General features: G+C 39.5%; 1 protein-coding gene across 4 annotated transcripts in view; it reads left to right on the forward strand.

Moving 5' to 3' along the window:
* The window catches only part of SLC12A1 (solute carrier family 12 member 1), an 88886-nt gene that overhangs the window by 6692 nt on the left and 56173 nt on the right, over window positions 1–26021 (forward strand). The window contains exons 3-10 of one of the 4 annotated variants that reach the window (XM_046009199.1): window positions 6046–6180; window positions 6335–6410; window positions 11003–11098; window positions 15049–15188; window positions 16309–16419; window positions 18334–18445; window positions 20083–20210; window positions 24806–24890. In XM_046009199.1, the coding sequence (XP_045865155.1) occupies window positions 6046–6180; window positions 6335–6410; window positions 11003–11098; window positions 15049–15188; window positions 16309–16419; window positions 18334–18445; window positions 20083–20210; window positions 24806–24890 (883 nt within the window). Of the gene's footprint in view, window positions 1–6045; window positions 6181–6334; window positions 6411–11002; window positions 11099–11630; window positions 11727–12226; window positions 12323–15048; window positions 15189–16308; window positions 16420–18333; window positions 18446–20082; window positions 20211–24805; window positions 24891–26021 lie in introns of all 4 variants that reach the window. The other 3 variants (XM_046009197.1, XM_046009198.1, XM_046009200.1) reach the window with 3 other exon arrangements.

Below are 26021 nucleotides of genomic sequence, written 5' to 3' on the forward strand. Positions count from 1 at the left end.
AACAATGGAGTGACTTCACATTGGGGCCATTAGGCTATCATCAGTAAGAAGTAATTTGTGAATAAAAAGCATGAGAAAAAATAATTTGTGAATAAAAAACAATACATACACTCTGGTGTAAAAACAAACTTTTTATTGAGCGTTTTTTTATGTGTCAGATGGGATGCTCACACTTGGCAAATTCTCGTTCAATACTTAGAACAACACTTCAGGGTAGTTAATGTTATTATTGCTATTTTATAGATAGCAAAGGTTTTATAAAATCCTATGGATGTTTTAGAAGAGAAAACAAAAACTCAAGTCAGTATACTTCCAAGGTCAAGAAGCCAAGGTCACGTGTCTAATAAGTTGAACCCATGTCTGCATGACTCCAGAGTCCATGTTCTTTTTCAGAGCTTTTCATCCTCAGCCTGCTCTCCCATAGCACTTTGCCTCAGCTCACTTGACAGCTATAGGAAATAGTGGAATTCAAGCTCAAAGAAGAAATTGCTTCTCAATCCTGATGGGCAGAACAGGAGATTCCGATTCCTTTCTTGGGAATGTGCCAAAAGATCATGTTGCTTCTCCTACAGAATTAATTGTAGGTCTCAATACTTTCCATTGTCATCATCAAAAGCATTTATGAAGCTTTTGTTTATACGAGCTGCTGTATAAAGTCATTTAAAGAGATTTGATATCTACTCTCCAGAATTTATTTTACATGTCAAACGGCATTGTTATGGGTAGAAATAAAGAAAATGTAGTCAAATATGCAAACATTAAACCACATAAACCAATGTATAAATGTTTATATTCTATAAAAAGACAAACAAAGGTGTACAAATGCATTCTCTGGAAAATAATATTTTCTAAAGTGTTTCCAAGTTCAAATTTGGAACTTTGGCATTCAGAATGGGGGTATCCAAAATTAGAAATATCAGCAAGCCAAATAAAATAGACATGAAAATTGAGGCAATAAATGCTTTGAAGGTCAGTAAGGACCAGTGCCCTAAAATATTTGTTGGAGTGAAAATCTGCAACTAAAGACTCATTCTAATATTTGCTAGAAGTTTTAGCTGTAGTCTCTAGCATTCAGTAATAGATGGTGAGTAAAGTAGAAGTTCCTCTGAAGTATATGTGGAAAATATTAAGAATCTTTTGGTTTTATTTTCATATTACACACAATAGCCACCTTTTGGCCTAAGTTACTAAAAATATGTCAATTCGTGTGTGAGCTATGCGTTTTCAGATACAGTAAAAATATTGTGATTACAAATTGTGACCATTGGTAGTAATTGAGAGGCATGGTTTATAGTAACTGTTAAAACAAGAAAGAAAAAAAAAACCCTTATTTTCCAAATTTAAAATACTCCCTTTTATCATAAAGGGCTAGTAATGTACAACCATAATAACATTGATCAATAAGATATAGACATGTGATTAGACTTGTGCTTTTCATTCTGAAATGAACCTTAGGAATTATCTGATCCTTATCGGGATTAGTTTTAAAAAAAATCCCAGCATTGTAAGAGGTTTAAGTAGAATAATATTGGCCATATGTTGGTAATTGTTGAAGTTGAGTGATAGGCACATGAGATCTATTTATTCTCCCCACTACTGCATATATTTAAATATTTCAATAATAAAAGAAAGTTTAAAACAATTGGGAGGGAATCCTGTAGTCCTAAACATCTATGGAGCTATTTCTCAATGATGGGATAAGATTTCTACCATCCTGAAATTAAAAGGTGAAACCTAAAAACATGCATAGTAGCAAATATTATCTAGTTAGAATTTAAAGAATAAATATACTTATTTCTTTCTTCTTTGATGACAGCTAGAAAGGTATGTGTCATTTTTCTGAGGTCTGAACAATCATACATTATATATTAAGTAAAACATTTTATGTGATTGAAACTTCACTAGTTTATCAGTATTGGAGGGGATATGGCCCATATTTCTTCCTTCCTTCCTTCCTTTCTTTCTTTTTCTTTCTTTCTATCTCTCTCTTTCTTTCTTTCTTCCTAATGCACCTCCTTTTACCTTCTCGAATACTTAATGCCCAGGTAAAACTTTTGATAAATAAATAATCACTCCCTAAAGCTATGCAATTTAAAATGCATTTACGAAAGGTGGTGGGTCATCATTTATGGTAATGGAGTGTGAACAAACAAATTAATCCAAAATATGAGGAAAAAACTGGTTTCAGGCAGCAATCATAAAACTTTTAGTCTTTGAGACTTTGGTCTCAAGAATATTCACCAGCCAGAAGCCTGCCAGCCACTGGTTATAGCTCACAGCCATCAAGTGCCCACAAACCCTTGACCCAGTCTTTTCAGTACTTTGATGATAAGTTGACTTTATAATTGCTGTATGGGCTTACAAAGGAGACATTTATTAAAGAGTGAAACCAGGTTTTGCTTTGCCATGTTAAAAGAGAAGATGACAAACACAGAAAAATGATTTTGCCTTAGAGTAAATTACTTCAAAGTAAGATTTTCAGAAAACCCATTGGATTTATTCTCCTTGGCAGTATCCAGGAAAGGTTAAGTAACTTGCTGGAGGACACACCCTGAATTAATTGCATAGCTGAAACCAGATTCCAAGTCTCCTAGATTATATGGTGCAGTGATTTTTCAGCTCCTGTAAGAGAGTAAGCAATGGAAATGGATTCTGTACTTAAAAATTCACTACAGTCCTTTATAGTCAAGAGAAGAAATATACATTTAAAGGTTTTCCCCCTCTATGGCATAAATATATTAAAAACTTTGAAACTCTAGCAGATTGAAAATATTCACCTAAGAAAGAGTGGAACATTCTACATTGGCTCTATTTTTGAAGTTTTTAAAAATTATGGCCTTACTAACTTCCATATATGATGAGTTCCCTGATGTGCCCTCATAGAATATTCCTTTTGCTTCATATTGTGATGTCTTAGTGACAAATTGAAGAACTATTAAACTGTGCTCAGAAGGGCATCTGCCAGATAGAAATGTCCATTTAAGAAGAAATTTTAAATATCTTATTCATCCTTTAGCCTATTTTGTAAGTTTTTTGTTGTTGTTGTTGTTTTTCTGTTGTTATTTTTAGACAATCATTGGTATTCCCATTAATCCAGATATAAGGGTCACAGTTACCTCCAGAGTTCAGCCAGGAACAAAGCAATTTCCTGGACCAAAGCCTCAAGTTCAGGTTTAATCAGAAAACATAGGCTTTATTCCCAAGATTGCCTTTAAAATCAAGTGGCTAGGGGCTCTGTCTCATGGGATCCACAATTAACTGAGGAAAGGGAAATTGCCTTCTCCCTGAATGAGTAGCTGTTGAGAGTCTGGCCATGAGATCTTGATTAACTAGAATATTGAAAATCTTCAAAGTTTTTCTCAAACCAAGTCAAATAAATGAATTTCTTAACCAAATAATCTCTTCAAAATTCGTGGTCATCTTAACACATTCCTCAATTCTGTGCTCTCATTGATTTTCTAGTTCTGGAAAATGAAAGTTACATATGAATCACTCAGCTGCCTTATGAGTATAGAATCCATTCAGAGAAAAAATAGAATTTTTAATTGCCTGGAGAAAAACCTCAAATGCTTCATCCATCTGTAATAGACCGCAGTGTACAGACAGGTGCGCTCCAATGAGATAGCCCCAGCCACCTGCTGCCCTTGAACCCTTGAACTTTGGCTAGTACAAATTGAGATGTGCTAACAGTGTAAACTACAGACCAGATTTCAAAGGCGTAGTGTGAAAAACAATGTAAAATGTCTCATTAATTTTTTTTTACTGCTTTCATGTTGAAATGATAATGTTTTATAGAAGTCTATTAAGTAAAGTATATTATGAAATATATTATTAAAACAGTCCATTTTCAGGTTCCTCCTCCAAGCTGGGATGCCACTATAGCTAATGAATTAATTGCAAACATTAAGAATATAATATTGTTCAAAAGTTAAGTATATTTTTAAAACTTGAGGGTCCAAATCTGAACCCAAGTTATTTTTTTAATTTCCCTTTACTTTTTTAGAAGGAGCTACTGGAAATTTTTGAATTACACACATGACTTGCATCTCTAGCTGGTATAGATAATCAGTTTCTGCCTTGCTCATTCAGCCTCGATCTCTGTGGACTTTTTTTTATCCGTATCTTACTCTGATGTGAACATATGATGTCAGTTTTCAATTTTCTGTGCAAATAGGGACTGAGGATGCTTAAAATTAAGATAGTCCTCAGGTAATTCAAGACTAAATGTTATCTACTCATTTCACTGAATTTTACTCCCAGTTCTTTAGGAAAAACAGTAAGATGATCGGCCTTGAGATTCATTCTCTTCCCCCTTCCTTTTGCAAATGTGGGTTACATAGAGGAAACCATGAGAAATGAAATACCCAATAGGGATGGAAGAGAAAAGAAATAGGAGGCAAAAAGGAATAAGAAACGAGGTCATCTGTTCTTAAATGGTAGAGATCAGGTGGTCTTCAAATCCACTTTATGGATTCAATACTCTTTTTTGATGACCTGCTATATGGTTGGCTCTTGGCAGGCATTGAGGAGAAGTAGCCCACATCCCCCAGTTAATATACCATGACTTACCAAACTGAATTGCACTGGTTACCCAAGTGTCGTACTAGTATGAAAAAAATCTTGTGGGAAAACAAAGTTGGAGGAAATCCTTATTTACTAGAGCAGTAGAAGAACATGGAGACAAGAAGTCAGTCACTTGGAGCAAATAGCCCAAATTAGAGTCAGCTTACAGTGAGTATGTTAATGATACATCAAAGCCCAAAGAAGCAATAAACCTTGAGCATAGTAAGGACAAGAATTTTGATCACCTTCAAATGAAGTCCTTATAATAAATACTGAATATTTATTTCACACCAGTCCCATTTTAGAGGGGAAACAATTGTCCTTGTTTGAGACTCCTTAACTAGTAATGTGGGAACACACCATCCCAGCTTTAAACTAATTTAGAGCACTTAAATAGAATAAACTTGTTCTTTAATAATGGTAATTAAGTGCTGAATCTAAAAGACATCCCCAGTGGTTTCCACGCTTTACTGGATAAGATTGTTTTGGGGAACTCAGTGGGTAACTCAGGTGCCAGAGTCAGGTAGTTGCCAGATAGGCTAAATTAAGTGGCTACATCTGAAATTATTCAAAGTTATATCTAAAAGAGAAATTAGATTTGTTCTTTACTTGAGAGAAACAGGGCTATTTTCTTCCCCCATTAAATTCAGATTATCCCACTGACAAGGAATATCTTCAAAATCAGGTCACAAAAAACCACTCAATAAGCTTTCGACATTTTTTATACAACTTACTCCTTATTTCTACTCAACCTACCTTTTTAGTAGTCAATCCGTCACGAGACTTCTTACCCTTCGTATAAGACTACTAGCACATCCAGCAAGTTTCAGGCAAAGACATATCAACTCTAAAAGAAACTTCCTCTACAGGAATAGCATTCTTGTCACCAGATAGCATCTTTAAATCTCTTTAGAACTGTAACCCTTTTCTTCTTGTTTTTAAAGAATAGCTTCTGTGTGTTCTTTCATTCAATCTTCTTAAAGATGATGATTAGAGAAGTTTTATTATCGTTATTTTAAGTGAATAAAGTGAAGCCCAGGGAGGTTAATGGAAAGAAGTCCAGAGTGTCTGCGTCAATGAGATTAACTTCCTACCATGCCTCAAAGACCCTCACTCACTGTGATAGGCTTTGCACCCTGCCTTGAGTTTCTTTTTCTCTCCTTTGTTCTTTTTGTATTCTAAATGTACCCAAATCTAACTGGTTTTTTAAGGTAATATTTTCACCAGTAGAACTGCCCAAGCTCCTTTACCACCCATGCAGTCTTGCTATGCTTGAAATCACTCACAAAACAAACCCATCAGCTCACAGGGCACCCCCCCAAAAATATATATATATATTATTATTTTATTCAAATGCTAGAATATGTTTCTTTTTTTGCGCGTGTCTAAAATTTTGTGTCAGTTGTTCTGATTTGCCTTTGAAAGTTTTATGAGTCCCTGTGTTGACGAAATATTATGCTTTTGCTACCTGTAAAAATGCAGAACGTCGCAGTGGCGCCAGGTTCCGCCGACAGGGTTGCTAACGGAGATGGGATGCCTGGAGATGAAGAAGCCGAAAACAAGGAAGGGGAGGATAAAGCCGGTGCTGTGAAGTTTGGATGGGTGAAAGGTGTGCTGGTGAGAAAGCTCCTGTGTTTCCAAATAAAATCTGTTTGGTCAGTGTCCTTGGGGACTAAGGGTTAGCAAAGCCTGGACACCAGAATTACAGAGAGAGCTGGGTTTTGCCCCACTCTCATGTCTCATATCCCTTTGATGCTCCTTCAACCCACAGGTAAGATGTATGCTGAACATCTGGGGTGTGATGCTCTTCATTCGCCTCTCCTGGATCGTTGGAGAAGCTGGAATTGGTAAGCATGTTTCCCCATGCCCCGCGTATAGTTTTCAATGTCAGTGATCAACTCCATACCTAACTTGTTTTGACCATGAACGCTGAATGTGAGATGAAGGTCACAGAAATAATCTGTGCTCCAGCTCTTTCCCTTTGCCTCTTTGATGATGTTTGTCAGAGAGGAAAGGTGAAGCCTTAACTTCTGGGAGACTGGAATTTTCCAGCTCTCTAGCCGGATAAATGCTCAGGCAAATATTTCTACCTTTCCCTCGAGTTTTAGGTGTACAGATATAGAGACACACGTACATTTGAAATAGGACTATTCATATTTGGGGACATACTGACATTTGTGTATCTCCCTTATGATTACTGGCAACATTTCACTCGATGAAAACAGCTTGTAGGTGGTAACGATGTGACCGGGCTAATGCTGAATTAGTTGAACATTTTCCAAAGAAAATAAATGTGTTACTTTTAGGTACCTGTGGTAAGAAAACAAAGGTTAATAAAATATTGCCAGATAGAGGCTTAAAAATAATAGATAAAATGACTAAGATAACATATATAACTATTACTAATTTTTCTAATGGAGAACGCATGATGTTGAAATTATTTCCCATGCTTATTTGATGTTTTTAAAGATGGTCTTTTATTTAAAATATCATTTCCTGTGGCAAACATTTTTTTTTTTAAATCTAGAATATACTGGTAAATATACTGGTAAAATTTATATGAAAAATTTGCTTGAGTTTTATCAAAGTTCCTGATTCAATGTGATAAAAATTAATGATGTTCTACTCTATATTTGGGAAATACATGATAGATCCCTTTTGGAGAACACCTATAAATCATGAGTATCAAGAATGTAGAGGTTCAAATGCGCTTTTAGATAACTGCTCCAGAATGTATCTCAATTCACATTCAAAGGTACTTGGTCCTTATTTATTGCCTTTGCCCCTCAAAACATATTGAGCATCACCGGCAGACTAACTCGCAACAAGAAAGGGCTGAGCTGTAAATTGAAACACTGGAACCAGTTCCCATAGTGTTTCCATGTTTCATGTTTGGCAACTGCTGGGTTCCTGACAAAGGGCTGCTTGCCAGCTTTATGATGCATATCAAATGAATGCTTACAGCCGCAGGGCCCAAAGTAAGTGTATGCTGTTCCATGGAAAATCTGAATCTTAGCATTGCCAAGTGTTTGCTCCAGGGTTTCATGCAAAATTAGTTTTTTAAGGGCAGTTTAGTAACTTATTGAGATCATCAAGCAACATTACTTTGTTTGGAGGTGTGAGCGTAGCCAAGGGCAAGAGTAATTCTTTCTAATGCAACTTATTTAACATCCACGAGTTTGGGCCATAATCTGAACTTTAATCAGATCTTACATTAGTCTTCTCAGTTTCATGCTTATTATAAAATTGTAAAATATGGAGAACCCCATCTTCTGCTTAACTGTATTCTACTTTCAGATATCAGCATTGTTTTAATAAGGACTTTTTCTTTAAGTAGTCATATCCTACTTAAGTGGGCATCTAGCAGGTTTTCCTTTGAATGAAGGTTTGTTTGTCATTGTTTTAGTTCTCAGAAAGTAGACTTTAGTGAGTTGTAGGAATTTATTACCACCCTTACTCAGTTTTACTGGCCTTTGCTGTGAACTTAAAGCTAAATGAGTTGATTAAGATGACTTAATCTTCTGGGTCCCATGTGGAGTCCCTTTATTGGGTAAGAAAAGAAGCAAATCCAGGTAGTTTCTCCATGTTGTGGGGATAGTCTGGGGAAAAAGACTGAATACACTTTCTAGAGGAGATCCTGGGAACAAAGCCAGAAGGAAGCTGGAGCCACGAGTCACAGTAGCTATAGCCCTTGGGTAGCTGCTCTAAGGCCATGAGTTTGGGCTCTCTCTTCACCAAAAACCAATAGTAGAATAAGCCACTAATGCCATTAAATTGTTCTTCTGTCTCAGAGACTTTGGCTGGGGCAAGATAGTTTCTAATAAACATCAGGCATGGAAGAAAGGTATGAAACAGGTGTGACCTGAAGCAAGTCATTTATACTCCATGAGTTTCATTTTCTCATCTCAAAATGAAGGAGCTGGATTAATTATTTGCCAATCAATTCTTTGAAGATAAAGCTAAAGAACCTTGCTGTCTAAGCAACACATATTGAGATAGGCTGGGGTAGTGCAGTAGTCTCCAGACTGTGGGGTGCCTAAGAATGACCCGGAAAGCTGGGTTACAAAACCACAGAATCCTGGAATTCACTTTGAAAGATTCAAACTCAGTGGGTCTAGGCACCTTTTTTTTTTAAGATTTTATTTATTTATTTGAGAGAGAGAGAACACAAGCAGAGGGAGCCGCAGGCAGAGGCAGAGGGAAAAGTAGTTTCCCAGGGTGAGCCCAACGTGGGGCTCAATCCCACCTGAGCTGAAGGCGAATGCTTAACCGATTGAGCCACCCAGGCACCCTGTGGGTCTGGGCATTTTTAATAAACACTTCAGGTCTTTCCTGAAGCAGATGGTTCAACTTTCTTGGAGAAAACTACAAACTGAATGTTCCAGAAGTTGCCTCTTACCCTGGGATTTTATGTTTGATTGCGAGAGAAAAGTAAATCTCTTGCCATTTAAATGTATAAAGGTTTGTTCTAGGATTTCAAATGTTTTACAGAAATATATACAATGTACGAGAATAAATAAGAATTGTTAGGAAAATAGAAGCAAGGGGAAATAAGGGTAGGGAAGTAATCAGAGTAGGTTTAATGTCCTGAAATGCAAACTATATAGTTCTGCAAAGTTGCTGGGGTCAGCTGAACATTTGACATCAAAAGTCATCAAAACAATATCAGAAGTAAAATAGTGTGCAAAAGATAAGAGGAAATTATCTGTAGGGGTACAAAGAACTGATGCCACATGGTGATGTAGAGATGATCCCTTGCAACAGATTCAAAGAATTTAGTGCAATTCTTTCTTACAATACCAAACTTTGTCGGTACAGTCCGAAGCAATATGGTCCAAGTTTACATCTCAGGCTTACAGTTAGCCTCTTCCTACTGCACTCCAAACTACAAAATAGCCTCGAGACTTCTTTTAGAGCCAGGATATAGCTGGGAGCTTCAAAAGAGGCCGACTCCAGTGCCCTGTTTCCATTTCTATCTGTCTTTTCTCTCCTCCACTTCCCTTCTCGTGGCCAGAGAGATCACGGCCTCTCATCTAAAAGGGAACAAGAGGGTCTGCCACCAACAAAGGGACCCGGGGGATGGCATTCTGGCTAGAGCCAGGGGGATTTCAGTGCCTGTGCCCCCACACTTCTTTCTGCAACATTGGCAAAAGACAGCCTAACAAGAGAATAACATTCACAAGTTTATTAAGTTACACATTGTGTGTACACACAAGAAGACTCAGCAATGAGTAATTCAAAGGAGCGGGCTTACATAACATTTTAACAAGAGAACAAGATTTTCTTAGAGAAGTCACAAGACAAAGAGAAAGGACTGAGTTTCTAGGGTGGCAGATTGTGGGAAGGCAGACGCATGTGGGGACTACTGGAAAATCAGGAGAGTTCGTTATGGAGGTTCCTCTGCTGCTCCTCCAGTTGACAAGGGTCTAGAACTGGCTCTGATGTTTAACTTCTGTCCTTCCTGCTGTAGAGGAACGTAGAGCCACTTTACAAACTTACATCTTGCTTTTAGGCAAATGGGGGAAGTATCTGCTTTTTTTCTTTTGCCTTTAGCTCAAACTAATTTTTCTGCTAAAGGGGTACATTTCAGGGTGGCAGATTCTGCTACCCTTCAGTATTCTCCTGCCTGTGTCCTTCCTGAAACTGAAAGCAGCCTTGCCTTTCTCTGAATCCCGGTTTTTATCACTTTCTCTCTCCTAGAATCATTGGCCTTCTGTGCTGTAAGTTGCTTGAGGGCAGCTTTTTTCATTTCATTTTATTTGTTCTTGCATTTCTCTTGCTACCTGACACCTGGCTGGATGTTTAGTGGACTTTCAAAAAACAACAGCTATTGTAAGAATTGTGGACATGGGCCAAAAAAGCAGGGCCACTCAGTGTGTTGGCCACTTTACACATGACTCCTTTCTAATCCCATTGCCATGTTTGGCTCAGAAAATAAGTAACTTGCCAGAGGTCGCGTAGCCAATAAATGAATATAGTTCCATTTGATTCTTTCCACTTTACTTATCTGCCAGATGAACAACTTGTTATATTGTATGTAATTTTCCACTCCCACACAACCAAATGGACATGAAAAGAGGATGGATGAACATTTACTCTTCAGTCATAGGAGCAGCTTGGAATTGGATGGACCAATTGTTATGTTTGTAGGTATCTAGAACAGCATAAAAACTGGGGTTCTGTCAAATTTTGACCAGCCATCGTTGTTGTTCAGTTGTGGGCAATTTTTGCTGCACATCTTAGCTCTTCAGTTTCTAGGAACTGTGCTGCTACAGGCACAAAACTTCAAAGCTGAGCATTTACTCTGGTGATTTCCAGCCAACTTGTTAATTTCAATGTGGTCCTTTGGTGATTACCCTAGACTTGCTGGCTTTTATGTAAACGATCTAATGGATTGTTCCACTGTTTAATTGCCTTTATTTTTCCTCTCTCGACTGAGGTCTTGGTGTGATTATCATCGGCTTAGCCGTGACAGTGACTGGTATCACTGGTTTATCCACCTCTGCTATTGCCACAAATGGATATGTCAGAGGAGGTAATTAGACTTGTGACCTGCATGATCATTTGTAAGGTAAAGGCAACACAGGCTCAGAGAGTTCACCACTGACCTTTCTGGAGTGTTTTCAAAGGTAATCCAAGTTGGTTCCTTTTTTTCCTCCTCCAGGCAAGACAGATGCAAGAAAAATGGGGAAGGATTTAACCTTTGTCAAACCCCCAACTCTCTCACACAGGTTCCTCTTGAGCAAGAGAGAAAGTCAAATGTCATGTTTTCTCTTTTCGCAGCCGGGGTAGTTTCTCTCCCAGGACACCAGCATAAGTCAACTTTTCCTTTCCAGGGCACCTTTTAGATTGTGTTTACTTTTGGAAGCCATCCTTCATCGTAATGAGCAGGCCTTGGACTTGATCTTTATGCCAGGCAAGCCCGTTTCTCCCGAGTAGAAAGCAACTCCGCTGAGGCCCAAGGCGTGGTGGTGAAAACTTAAATCAGAGGCAGTGTAGTTTGCAGCAATAGGGAACCGAAGTAAGGAAAGTAAAACGTACTGTGTTTTATCTTTCATTGCTAACAGGTCTTGGAGTTCTCATAATTCTTCTTTCCACCATGGTAACTTCTATTACCGGGTTGTCAACTTCTGCAATAGCGACTAACGGGTTTGTTCGTGGAGGTAACATTTCTAAGATACCTAATGTCCTCATCGCTTGCCACGGGTAGGAAAAGTTTTTTTATATTTCTTTTTGACTGGAGCAAGCAAGGAGCCCACTGTTCTTGACGCCGGATGCAGAAGGAAACCTAAGGTACCGTGAGTTCAGTCCTGGTCCGTGCCACTCAGTAGAGGGATCGCTCTAATGGACCTCGCGGGCCCACTGCAACTCACAGTTTCCAGGTGCTCAGATTCCTCCGACAAATGTCTTCTTTTTCAGGCCAGTCGGCAAGCCCCTTGCGGGTGTTTCTGGGGAAATGATTCCTGGACGTGGCTTCAGCTTTAAAGTTTAGTACATTTCAGGTGCTTCGAGACCTGCATGGACTGGGATCTTTTAGAACATTTCAGGTTTTTTCATGGGGAGACAGACCCTTCTGTGACAAGACGCAGACTGCTGCCTCCTCAAGTTGCTGGTGACCTCTTGACCTATTGGAGCCAAACTTCTTTCTTGGGGGATTTTGCAGGTCTCGGAGTCATCATCATCGGCCTGAGTGTGGTGGTGACAACACTCACAGGTATTTCTATGTCCGCTATTTGCACAAATGGAGTAGTGAGAGGAGGTAAGTCAGTTCATTTACTTATGACTACAAGCTTGGCTTATGGAGTAAAGTCTACGGTTGGTTTAATGTTCGAAGTAAAATTTTCATATTCATAATTAGTCCCCCAAGTTTTAAAGTAAAACGAACGATCCCAAATGTAAACATCAAGGCAAAATTCTCTCAACTAAAATTAAGAGATCTCCGGAAGGTTTTCTTTGACCCATTTCCTGTAATTAAACTTGTTTATAGAGAGTGACTAGGTGTCTAGAAAGAAGGCATAAATAATTACAGTAAAATACATGGTTTCTTTGTGCCTTAGCTGGGCCTGGCTGGCCCTCTCCCAGGCCCACTCAGCATTCCAGCCGACACTCCCCGTTTAGTAAGCCCTTAGTTCTCCCCAACAGGACATTCCCAGTGGACCCCAGGCCTGAAAAGATCCTTCAGAAGAAAATAGAAACAACTAAACAGAGCAAAGAGTTACTTTTGAATCACCCAGGAATAAGCAGGCCTAGGCCTAAAGTGAAGAGGGCAAGGTTTATCATTGCTTCTAATTCCTGTCTTCCCCCTCTCATTCTGTTTGGCTCCTGGGGCTGCAACTTGGGGACCTTATCCAGGTTTCCCTCCCCAGGGCCTTCTAAGAGCACCATCTTTCCCACAAACACACCCCCACTCACAGCTTCCCCTGCCCCTCTCTCCTTTTGACCAAGCCGAAGTAACTGGCTAGCTAATTTATTTAATGACCTCTAGACAAAGGAGGTGATTCACTCCACCCAGATAATTGGTTACATTTCCAAAGAGAGCTTTGACCCTTTAACCCAAACCAGTTACTACAGTGGAGGAAATTCCTTTTCCTTAAAAGATAGGTTTTGGGGGGCGCCTGGGTGGCTCAGTGGGTTAAAGCCTCTGCCTTTGGCTCAGGTCATGATCCCAGAGTCCTGGAATCAAGCCCCATATCGGGCTCTTTGCTCGGCAGGGAGACTGCTTCCCCCCTCTCTCTCTGCCTGCCTCTCTGCCTACTTGTGATCTCTGTCTGTCAAATAAATAAGTTAAAAAAAAAAGATAGGTTTTGTTTTGTTTTAAGATATATTTGTCCAGTGTCTTTCTTTCTTTCCTTTTTTTTTTTTCTGTTTAAGATTTTATTTATTTATTTGACAGAGAGAAACACGGCGAGAGGGAACACAAGCAGGGGACTAGGAGAGGGAAAGCAGGCTTCCCGCGAAGCAGGGAGCCCGATGGAAGGCTCCATCCCAGGATGCTGGGATCATGACCTGAGCCGAAGGCAGACGCTTAATGACCGAGCCCCAGGCACCCTTCAGTGTCTTTCCCCTACCAATTCTGCCCACCTCCAAGACTAGCTCAGTATAGAAAGTCATTAGTTTCCTACAGTCTGTCAGAGCTTCTAGCTACCTAGGCCTCTCAACACCTCGTCTTTTTTTACCTGTTCTCACTACCCTCTAGGAGTAACCACGGCAGCTCAGTCTTTCATGTGTACAGAAAGAAGTTCATAGACACATATAGAACGATCTTTTCAAGGTCCAAAGGAAAAGTGATTGTTCCAAACCTACCTTTCTTCCCTTTTGCTACCCCCATACACATATGGGTGTTTGGCAATAGCCATGCCTTCTTGAGCTAAAAATATAGAGAACCAATTCCAATTTATAGAGTGGATAATCAGATACCCCCCTTTTTCTAAAGAATAATATATTTATTTCATGGCAGAGGAGCAGAGGGAGAGAGAAATTTTAGCAGACTCTGAGCTGAGAGCAGAGCCCAACCTTAAGCTCAGTTCCACCATCCTGAGACCAAGACCTGAGCCAAGACCAGGAGTCGGTGCTCAACCAACAGTACCACCCAGGGGACCTATATACAGACACCTTTTTTTTTTTTTTTTAAGATTTTATTTATTTATTTGACAGAGATCACATGTAGGCAGAGAGGCAGGCAGAGAGAGAGGAAGGGAAGCAGGATCCCTGCTGAGCAGAGAGCCCGATGCAGGGCTTGATCCCAGGATCCTGGGATCATGACTTGAGCCGAAAGTAGAGGCTTTAACCCACTGAACCACCCAGGCACCCCTACAGACACCTTTTAATGCAGCAAATACATACAAGAAAAGTACACCAGTAAGGAAGTTAGAATAGCAATGATAAACTTCATCTACTTCATTTTCTGCCTAGGCCTGTCTGCTCCTGGAAATTTCAAATATAAAATTTTACTTTGGTTACATTATTGATTTGAATTCACCAATGAATTTTTCTTAGAAGGCAGGGCATTTTGTTTTAGTAAAGTTTGCTGTAGTCTTATTTGTATACAATTTGAATACAATTGGCTTTTGGTAAATCAGAACTTAACTAAATCAGGATAATTCTACTGTGTTCTATTATAGTTCTCAGAGTACAAAGAAAGGATGGCTAACTTATTCATTAAAGTGATACAAGATTCTCAAAATCATTGGGAAGTTGCAATATTTTTATCAGAATAAAAATTATTCAAAATTGGAGCACCTGGGTGGCTCAGTGGGTTAAGCCTCTGCCTTCAGCTCAGGTCATGATCCCAGGGTCCTGGGATCGAGCCCCACATTGGGCTCTCTGCTCAGCAGGGAGCCTGCTTACCACCCCTCCACCACCTACTTGTGATCTCTGTCTGTCAAATAAATAAAATCTTTAAAAAATTATTCAAAATTATTTGGTCATAGACATTAAATCTCTTAGCTGTTCCTCAGAGTAAAGCATGTTCATTTTTTGTTTTAGGTGGGGCCTACTATCTTATTTCCAGAAGCTTAGGGCCCGAGTTCGGTGGGTCTATAGGCTTGATCTTTGCTTTTGCCAATGCCGTGGCTGTTGCCATGTATGTGGTGGGATTTGCGGAAACAGTGGTAGATCTTCTTAAGGTAATTAAAAGTTTTTCTTTTCTTCAGCCACGTAAGATAATTCAGTTCAATTTGCCTTTTCAGGGCACTAGGGGATATCATTATGGCAGGATGAGAGGAAATAGATTTATTCTGTAGAAGGCAGAAGTTGGATATAGTTGAAGGAGCTCTAGGCTTGGCATCAGAACTGGCTTGAAATCCTGGCTCTCGTACTGATCTGCTGAGAGATTCTCAGAGAGGGGGCCAGTCCCTCCATTCATCTGAACATTGTTTCTCAAATCTATCATATGGGTTAATAATAGAGTTCTATGGATTTCATAGAAATGTGGTACAGGACAGATAATATACATGAAATACTGTGTAAAACATGAAACAAAAGATAAATAATGGATGCTGTTATCAGCAGCAATATTACTACCATGGGTATCTATTTCCAAATAAAAGACAGTTCAAACATTAGAACAACTCACTGCAGAAAACTAAGACATTTCCTAGTTTAAGTATATCATCTAGTCGGTCTGTCTTTGAGAGTGTTAACTAGCTGGTAGGTGAACTAACTTCTAGTTCTCCTTTCATGGTAGTGATAGCATTTGCTGAATTCAGTTAGTAGCAGTACCTTTATTTGAAAATTAGATGAGTAAATAGGTGGATTATATAGTTCATAAGTTATGTGATCTTCAAGAAATGTGTTATCTGGTTTATGGAGTTTGTTATTTAATTGAATAACACTTATTTTCCAATATTCACATGGAAAATCACTCATTTTTATTTCTCTAAGATTCCCCTTGAGACACAAAAGTAGTCGTTCTTCTGAAACAAAACCATATGTTTACATGTGCCCATAATTATCTCAGCGCTACAATAGCTTTAGAAGCTGTGACTAGAAGGAGCATCTAGAATTTCCAACTTCCAACCTTGGCTATCAATGGCCAATTATTACAGGACAAAATAATGTTAATCTCTGATTTAGGAACAGCTTGTTTTTCCATGATCCTATATGGTCATTAGTGCATAGTATTTCTTCTTACTATTCAATTCTACAATACGACATACAGGCAAAAAAAAAAAAAAAAAAAAAAACAACAAAAGAAAAGAACACCTCCTTCTCTAACCATTTTCATGAATTTTGTTTTTGTTCCAGGAGAGCAATTCATTGATGGTGGATCCCACCAATGACATCCGGATAATAGGTTCCATCACAGTAGTGATTCTCTTAGGAATTTCAGTAGCTGGAATGGAATGGGAAGCAAAGGTGATTTTCTTGAAATGATGTTATCAGCCACTGCTGCTGAGGTCTTGACCAAATTGCAGGAATAGAGCAAACCCCATATTCAAAAAAAATTGTTATTATTACTTGCTATGGCAGAAGCTGCAGGTTAGCACTGGAGGGAAATCCAAGCCCCCCAAACACACGAGGTCATGACGTCCCATCCCGCTCATGTGTCACATGATCGGGCCTGCCCTTTGTCCTTCATTGTGCTGTCATCACTGTGACAGAGACACCACAGTTGCTGCCGTCTTCACACTCTGGCCCCTTGTGATCGTAACAACAGTCCATGCTGGAAACCTGTGTCTCCCAGTCCCACCCCTGGTGTCTCATTTTCCAGCTGACTGTGGGTGCTGAGGCCCAAAGGAAATGGGCTTCTCTCACAAGGGCATAGACGCAACAACTATCATTCTCCTCCGAGATACAGTATTTCGGGAGTGAGTCCTGGAACTAGACACTAGCTGGATTTAACTAGTAGTAATACAGTACATTTCTGATTTCTGTCTGATTTATAACTCTCCAGTGAGTGATATAATTGCAACTGGTCTTAAGTCCCTGGAGATACCGTACCTAGACCTCAAGAGGTCTCCAGAGATTGAAAAGTGGCCAAACCCACCCACCTTCATAAGGCAATGAGAAGCATTCCTATACAGCATTTGTTTGTGGATAATGTATTCATGCATCAAATCAAAATTAATTCAGTGATTATTAGGTGCTGGGCATTCTGCTAGGTACTGGATATTCAGTGGTGACCCAAACAGGCACAATCCTGGCCCTAGTTGAGCATATGGTCTGTGGGGATATGAGTAATGATCAAGTAGATAAACAAGTAAATATAGAATGGTAAATCGTGAACATGCTTTAAAGGAAATAAACAGGGTACTAAGATAGAAAATATGGGGTATCTACTTACAATGACTTTGCTCCCTGAGGGAGGCAATGTAGCTTCATGGTGATAGAGGGTAGGTTTAAAGCTCTCGCTTTATTGCCACAGCACCTAGATTTGAATCTGGTTTATATGGTATGACCTTATAAGATATGACCTTGAGAAAGGTGCCTAACCTCTCTGTACCTCAGGTTCTTTACCTTTTAAATGATGATAACAATATTACCTACTTCATACAGTTATTGGTGGTATTATTTATCTAAAAAAATACTGATAAAGTGAAACCTGTCTGTTATTGTAAGCCCTCCATGAATGTTAGCTGTTATTATTTAGATTCAGCGGGTCAACAAAGTCCTCTCAGAGGAAGTAACTAAGACTTAAAGGATGAGAAGAAGGAAATAGTTACCCAAAGCATAGGGAGAAGTGTATTCCCTACAGAGGGAACGGCATATAGGAATGCCAAGCCAATGGACCCTTGAAATGTCAGCAGGGAGAGAAGGGGGACAAAGAAAGACAATTCAATTGGTCAACCTTGCAAACCACTTGTGCTGGGCACACACGGGTGGTCCGACATCAAGTATACAAGGCATCTCAGAACTCTATGAATTGTGTGTTATTAATGCAGCTTCTGTTGCATTTAGCACCGGGAAAGGAAAGAATCCACTCTGCCTAGAAAAGAAATACACTATTAGCGATAAAACTCTGGGCTCCATTTATATTCCTGAGGGCACTGCAGTAAGTTACTCACATAGTACTTGGAATGTTTTTGAAATGTCACCTTCAAGTGCCCACGCACATGCCACCATTGAAAATGTAACTTCTACACTCAGGTCAGATAAGTCTTGTTAAGATGCCATTCTGTAAAATAACACTATTACTGACTCTGGGTAGTAGTTCTAATCAGAATAACCACATAGAGTCTTTGTCCAGTGGACTTTCTGCGAACATGACTTTTATAACTGTATAAAAAGTTGTTCATTCTAAGCTGGACTCCTTTCACTTTGCCATTCTAGGCTCAGGTAATACTCCTGGTCATTCTCCTCATTGCTATTGCAAACTTCTTCATTGGAACCGTTATTCCGTCCAACAATGAGAAGAAGTCCAGAGGTTTCTTTAACTACCAAGGTACGTGTTACAAATGAGTTGCTTTGCAATCAATGGTTCTCCACTGCCTGCCTCCATCCATCTACCCTTGTAACCTCCACATCAGCCCTTAGAATCTCACTGTGATCCGGGAGGAGCCTGGGGTTAGTTAGACTCAGGAGATCCAGAGTGAGTCTCAATCCTACTGCTTGCCAGCTAGACTGGTCACCTAACCTGTCTGAGTTTCAAATTTCCCTGAGGTAGTGTGAGTGATAGTAACTTCCTGAGGGGATTTTTGAGAAGTCAATAAGAGAGTGGATGCAAAAGTGCTTTGAAAACCTTCAAGTATGGGACAAATTGTTGTTGCCATCAAATAATAGAAGTAGAGTTGTATATGCAAGGAAAGAGAACGTAGTTCAGATAGTTTGTTCAACCCCTGAGAACACTAATAATAACATAATCATTTTCCTGCTAGACTTTTTTTTTAAGATTTTATTTTTAAGCAATCTTTATACCCAATGTGGGGCTGGAACTAACAACCTGAGATCAAGAGTTGTATGCTCCACCTACGGAGCCAGCCAGGTGCCCCCCTGCTGAACTTTTTTGCACCTTGCATATCTATAGCATTACCTAGTTAAGCATCACTGTCAGGTTTGCAAGCACAAAATATTGTAGGAGTTGGCATAACATCCTGAGGGGATGTCACAAAGCACAAAATTCTCCACCTCTGAACATCTTCCTAGCTTTCCACTCTAGCTTGCTCAAGAATCCACTGCTGAGATTTAAAAAAATTTCCGTTCACCATTTATTCAGTCACTAGTGTCTGTTTCCTTTTGGTATCAGATCACCTCTTTCTTCCTGATTCTTTTTCTTTATAAAGTTTGTCTTGTTTGTTTTGTATATTAACATCCTTTTCCTTTCTATTCCTTTCCCTCCTTCTAGCTCCTGCTGTACTTTTCCTCATGACTTATTTTTTTTTCCTTGTTTCTGGATCATCCTAGATCTTTTGTTTGTGTTTTTCTTCCCTTCTTTTCTGTTTTTCTTCTGTATTTTTCCCTTCTCATTTAAGTAATTTGTTGAGACCCCTATGGGATAGTATTATTTTATGACTAAAGCTCCTTGCTACTATCATTCTCTTACATATGAAAATTTGACATAGAATTTAAGATCTAATCTCTGGGAGCACAGAGTGGGAAGGTTAGAACATAAGTAGCAAAATTTTAAGATAGTTTCACCCACCCCGTACAATTTAAAAAAAATCATAGAAAACCTGTGTTTGGTTAGAATATTTATGCACGTAAGAAATGAGTTGTGTACGTATAGGGCAGTGTACATGTGTGGTATACTTGTGAATATGACAGCATGGTCATGAGAAAAATTCTCCATTTGTCTCTTTTTCAGTCTTCTAGACTCAAAAATATCTGGAGGCCTGGGTCTCTGTTGGCACAAAAAAGTTTTCAGAGTTATATCCTAGAAATCTAAAACCTTGCGATACATATACTGACTCTTGGCAAATACTAACATGAGGTTCATCAGGAGTATAGCAACATCTTCAGATTCATCCCATTTAGAATATAGGGACCCATTTGCATGATACATTGATAGAAGCTAAAGGAAACTCTATCTCCTTTTCTGTAAAGAAAGTCTACAAGATAATGTTCTCATTATTTGTGTTACAGCATCAATATTTGCGGAAAACTTTGGGCCAAGCTTCACAAAAGGGGAAGGCTTCTTCTCTGTATTTGCCATTTTTTTCCCAGCAGCTACTGGGATTCTTGCTGGTGCCAATATCTCAGGAGACTTGGAGGTATGTCATTTTCCTCTGCTTTTGTAATCCTGGGAAGTGGTGGTGCAGCTGGTGAGCAGCGCGAGCTACAGAAGTCAACAGTGACCATAATTCTCTATCGATGTTAAAACCAAAATTTCTGTAAGGGTCCCCAGTAATTTAAAAGTTCTCTATTGGGGCACCAGGGTGGCTCAGTGGGTTAAAGCCTCCGCTTTCGGCTCAGGCCATGGTCCCAGGGTCCTGGGATTTAGCCCCGCATTGGGCTCTCTGCTCAGCAGGGAGCCTGCTTCCTCCTCTCTCTCTGCCTGCCTCTCTGCCTACTTGTGGTCTCTGTCTGTCAAATAAATAAATAAAATTTTTTTAAAAAATTAAAAAAATAATAAAAGTTCTCTCTCTCTCTCTTTTTTTAAAATATTTTATTTATTTGAAAGAGAGAAATCACAACTAGGCAGAGAGGCAGGCAGAGAGAGAGGAGGAAGCAGGCTCCCCGCAGAGCAGAGAGCCCAATGCGGGGCTCGATCCCAGGACCCTGGGATCATGACCGGAGCCGAAGGCAGAGGCTTTAACCCACTGAGCCACCCAGGCGCCCAAAAGTTCTCTTTTAATACCAAAATTTTTAATGCCAGACCATCCTATTTCTGATAGTCCATCCTTTTGGATGGACTTATTCAGTGATGTCGGAAGGGTAGAGAATATTGGGAAGTGTGTAACATTTCCAACAAAACGAATATAGCCCAGTGGAAAAAAATATCAGAACCAACCTTTCTCTTTTAAACACCTAAGGAACAAAAGCACATAACATTCAGGGAAAACAAAACAAAACAAAAACACTCTCCTCACTCCCCCTTCAAAATCACTTTATTAGTGAATTTTTATGACATTACATTCAGAGATATATTCACTCATTTAAATGGTATTTATTTAGCACTGCATTCATATTAGTTTATGTTAAGTACTGTAATGAGCACTGTTAGAATATTGGTTTGAATGTTTTATAAAAGAGTGGTAGTACTGGCCTAAACAAGATAGAAGTTTATTTTTCTAGTGGATAAAAACCTGAGCTCATAGGCCATGCAGTCGAATAAGAAAAGTCTGTTCCAAACAGTAGAGCAGGATCCCAGATGACCTCCCTTGATTTACCACTCCCTTATGGTTTGCCCTCGCCTGCAAGATCCAAGATGACTGGTCAATTCCAAGATCATGTTCCAGCCCACAGGAAGAGGAATAAGGAATAGAGGGCAAGCAATTCCTGAATCTTGCATATATTACTTCTGCTGACATTCCATTGGCCAGAATTTAATCTCTGTGACCTTGCCTAGTTGCAAAGAAGGCTGGGAAATGTAGTCTCTAGCTGGGCAGCCATGTGACTAGAACTTTAGGGAGTTCTTGTGTTAAAAGGAGGAAGGTGAGAATGATTATTAGGGGACAGTAAATAGTCTCTACCATATACACAAAAGAAGACACAGGTTTTACCTCAATATACTTATAATCAACTTTGGAACACAAGAAATATTTGTAAGAGCCGTGAAGAGACATGTATAAATGAAGATCATATGTACTGTTTAAATAAGTTGTGAGATAAACATAAGAAGTAGGTAATTGTTAAGGCCAGGATGATTTCCTCAAGGATGTTACTTTTGAAGTCTGAACTTAGAGCAAAAGCTCAATATTGACTGTTGGTGAGAAAATATAAGCATATTCCGGGTAGAGAAGACTAAAGAAGAGTTTAGGCATGGGGATTTGGGAAATAGTAAGGGATCCCTCACAATTTAATTGGAGAAGTCCTGAAGAGGCTGGATGATCTTATAATACAAGGGGAAATCGCCATTGGTGGGACCGGAGCAAGAGGTACTTACCCTGGAATGTAAGCCTGTGAGAGTGGGGACCTTGCTTTTGGTTATACTCATTGTTGCCTCCTCAGAGATAGGAAGATTTCAGTAAATATTTATTTAGTGAATGAATAAAGGCATTTCGATTTGTCATGTTAGGGACCACAGTGCTATGGTAACTTCTTGAGCTGAGATATGGCGTAATATAGATTATGTGGAAGCTCAGGAAAGTAAGTAACTTGTTCAAAATGATTCTGGTGGTTAAATATCACTGCTTAGTGAAATTAAGCTATGTACGTGGAGCTGCTGTGTTCTCAGATTTGGAAAAGTATCAGAGGTCACTGATCTTAAAATTCTGCAGGGACACCTGGGTGGCGCAGTCGGTTGGGCATCTGCTTTCAGCTTGGGTCATGATCCTAGAATCCTGGGATCGAGTCCTGCATTAGGCTCCTTGCTCAACCTGCTTCTCCCTCTCCCTGCCTCTCTCTCTGACAAATAAATAAATAAAATCTTTTCTAAAAAATAATAAATAAATAAATAAAATAAAATTCTGCGAACTGTAAGCACACATTTAAGATTTTATTTATCTATTTGACAGAGAGAGATTACAAGTAGACAGAGAGGCAGGCAGAGAGAGAGAGGGAAGCAGGCTCCCCACTGAGCAGAAAGCCCAATGCGGGACTCGATCCCAGAACCCCGAGATCATGACCTGAGCCGAAGGCAGAGACTCAACCCACTGAGCCACGCAGGCACCTCTAAGCACACATTTAAATGAAAGAATATTACACTTTCCTTAGAAACAAGTCATCAGTTCAGCTCAGCCAACATGACGCTAGGCACTGGGGAAGCAAAGAAGAACTCAGTCCTCCAAGCTGTTCATGGTCTAAGGTGAAGACAGACTTACTCTGTCTGAGTCATGAGGAGCAAGAACAGAATCATGTGCAAAATGTAAGTTTAGGATGTGGTTGACCCTCAGGAAACAGTTATCTAGTAGGTTGTGTATTCTGTCTTAAGAAAAAAATATAACATCTCATGAAGAAAGGCGAAGGAAGGTTAGATTTTTTAGGTTACAGCTGGGGAGATGGAAACTAACATTTAGAGTGAAAACTAAGAATTTGTTGAAGTCCTGGTCTCTGTTTAGGGGAAAGGGAGCCAGAGCAGACAGTGTGAATATATGATCATACATTGAGATACTGACATCCTAATTTATATTGGGTCAAGTCTGACCCTTAGGTAAATTCTAAGTAAGTAATTTTGGAGTTTGTAGCAGGTAGTTCTACATGAAGACTAAGTTTTCATGTTTGAGGTACATGACTGCCTTCCACCTTCACACCTCATATATCTATATCTATATCTATATCTATATCTATATCTATATCTATATCTGTATCTATATATCTCCTTTCTTCCCATTTAATTTAATCTTTCCTTCCACTCAGATCACAAGAAATAGTTAATAAAACAAAACTTGAAACACAGCATAAATTGGGAGATTGAGTGGGGCTCATTTCAGCCACAATTAATTACCTTCTTCTTCCTTTGACATGCTGTTCCCCTGCACCTGTTGGCCCAAAATCACTTTTGTAGACAATAGTTTGGAAGGAGGAGGCTAGGTATATATGCAGCAGAACCATTCCTCTGTACAAATATTCCTAAAAGAGTGGGAAGGGATCAATATTCAGAGTGGATCCACAGAGCTGACTTAGTCTCATTCAGGGCAAATTCACTGGTAGAGTTATTTCCAGGTGTCAGGTTGGAAATTTACCATGAGTTGGTCCCTCTGATGGATTTTGATCAGCAGATTTAAGTTAAAAACAAAAACAGAAAAGCTCAAACTTTGACTGCATTTATTGCATATTTGTAGTACTACATCTCAGATTCTCTGGTGGGGAACTAGTATCAACCGAGATAGTGCCTCCATCAATGTAATATTTATTGACTCCTACTATATGCCAGACACTGTCTTCTATAAGCAAGAATACATTGAAATCTCTATTTAATAATTCCTGTTAGAAAATAATCCCTGTTAAGTTGAATTCAATTATTTAGAAGTTATGCTGCTTGGAAATTGATTATGCTATGATTTAGCTCCCAAAATAGGATATAAAGTGGTATGTCATATATGATTTGAGCTCAGTCCAGTAAATTTATATACATGCATAAGCAAAAGAAAAGCCCATTTTCTGGTATAAGCTTAAATTTGCCTCTTTCTTTATGCCTGCTTATGGAAATGAAATATCTCCCATTGCAGTCATTCCTGAAGTAGATTCCAAATGGGAAATTTGAGGGATTGGAGAACTTAGCAGATCATCCTTTTTGCTTCAAGGTTTGTTTGTTTTTTTTTTTTAAGGCAAGCCTAAGCTTAGTACAAAACTAATACCTATATACAGATACTGTCCAGGTGCATCAATGTGCAGAGTGTGTTTGCGTCTTTCCCCTAATACTTTCAGGTTTGACATATCTGCATGAAATTCACAGGAGATAAAGGGGAGGGAGACGCATTAATGAGTAAGCTAACTGGTCTACTTTTCTATAAAAACTCTGTCCTGGACAGTTAGAGATCTCTTCTGTTCAGCACAAAATTTTAGACATTTCTTTTTTCACCTTGAACACCTGTTCTTTGTCGAAAAGGAACTCAGGCTTACCACTTTGCCATTTGCTTATCTTTTCTTTCGAAACTGCCTCAGGAAGGGTAGCCTAAACATTTGAAATACAGTAATAACTCCAAGTCATTTCTGTTTCTTACTGCACCCTGTCTCTTCATCCCACCATGTTGTTTCTCCAAAGGATCCCCAAGATGCCATCCCCAGAGGGACCATGCTGGCCATCTTCATCACCACTGTTGCCTACATAGGAGTTGCTATTTGTGTAGGTAAGTTGTGTGTCTCTGGTGTCCAAATGCCAGAATTACAAGGAATCTGGTCATACATGTCCAGTGGGCCTTCTGTGGATTATAAGTAGAAATTTTTTTTAAAAGACAACATTTTTAATTCCCTTCCTGGGCTCTTTAGGAGTTTGAATATAATTAAGCTGTAATACAAGCACCTCTAGGTCAGGGCTGGGGTAGAGTTAATCAGATTGTTATTCTCCCTGAACACAAAGAGAATCCCACGTAGCTACTCTAGGTGATAATCCCACCGTGAAAGAAGACACCACTCCCAGCATCCACTTCCTTCGCCCTGGGAGGCAGGTGAGAAAGGAGCAAGAGAAATGAAACCAGGAACAAAATTAGACAAAAACAAAAAGAAAAGCCCGAGGAATGTATGAACGATATAGAATTGATGGTTGTATCTCCTCCTGGCACTACTGTCCCTAATATGGAAATGTCACTGTCACCAGTGGGCAGGAAATCAGAACAAGATCCAGCTGCCAGCCGTGTGGGTGGTCAGCCCCCACATTATTGCTCACTAAGCAGAAAATATGTGGATGCACCTGCTGTTTCTAGGCTGACTTTCGTTCCAGCTGCTGCCACAGCCACGCCTCCTCCTGGCTGAGGGTCACCTCGCACTTATCCCATAGGAGGAGAGGAAGAAATGTGGAGCATTCAGAGAAGAAAACTCTTTTCTGTGCACACTAGGGAATATAGCTCCCCACTGCGGAAGCCCGAATGACCATTTTAGTGAAGGGCACATCCCAATTGTCTGCTTAAAGGAAATCAGGGAAGTGCATTTATCTTACATTGGTTTCTGGAGAGAAAAGCAAAACAGTTAACTGAGACTCTCACTTCTCTCACTGTCTCTTATTTGAGGAAATTGGATAATGTTAGGTATGTTGCTGTGGCACTTCCAAGTTTAGTTACATGTGGAGAGATTTTATTCCAATACTTATAAAATTGACATTTTTTTTTTAAAGATTTATTTATTTGACAGAGAGAAATCACAAGAGAGGCAGGAAGAGAGAGAGGAAGGGAAGCAGGCTCTCCGCTGAGCAGAGAGCCCGATGTGGGACTCGATCCCAGGACCCTGAGATCATGACCTGAGCTGAAGGCAGTGGCTTAACCCAC

This window comes from Meles meles, chromosome 6 (genome assembly GCF_922984935.1).
Source record: "Meles meles chromosome 6, mMelMel3.1 paternal haplotype, whole genome shotgun sequence".
Lineage (NCBI taxonomy): Eukaryota > Metazoa > Chordata > Mammalia > Carnivora > Mustelidae > Meles > Meles meles.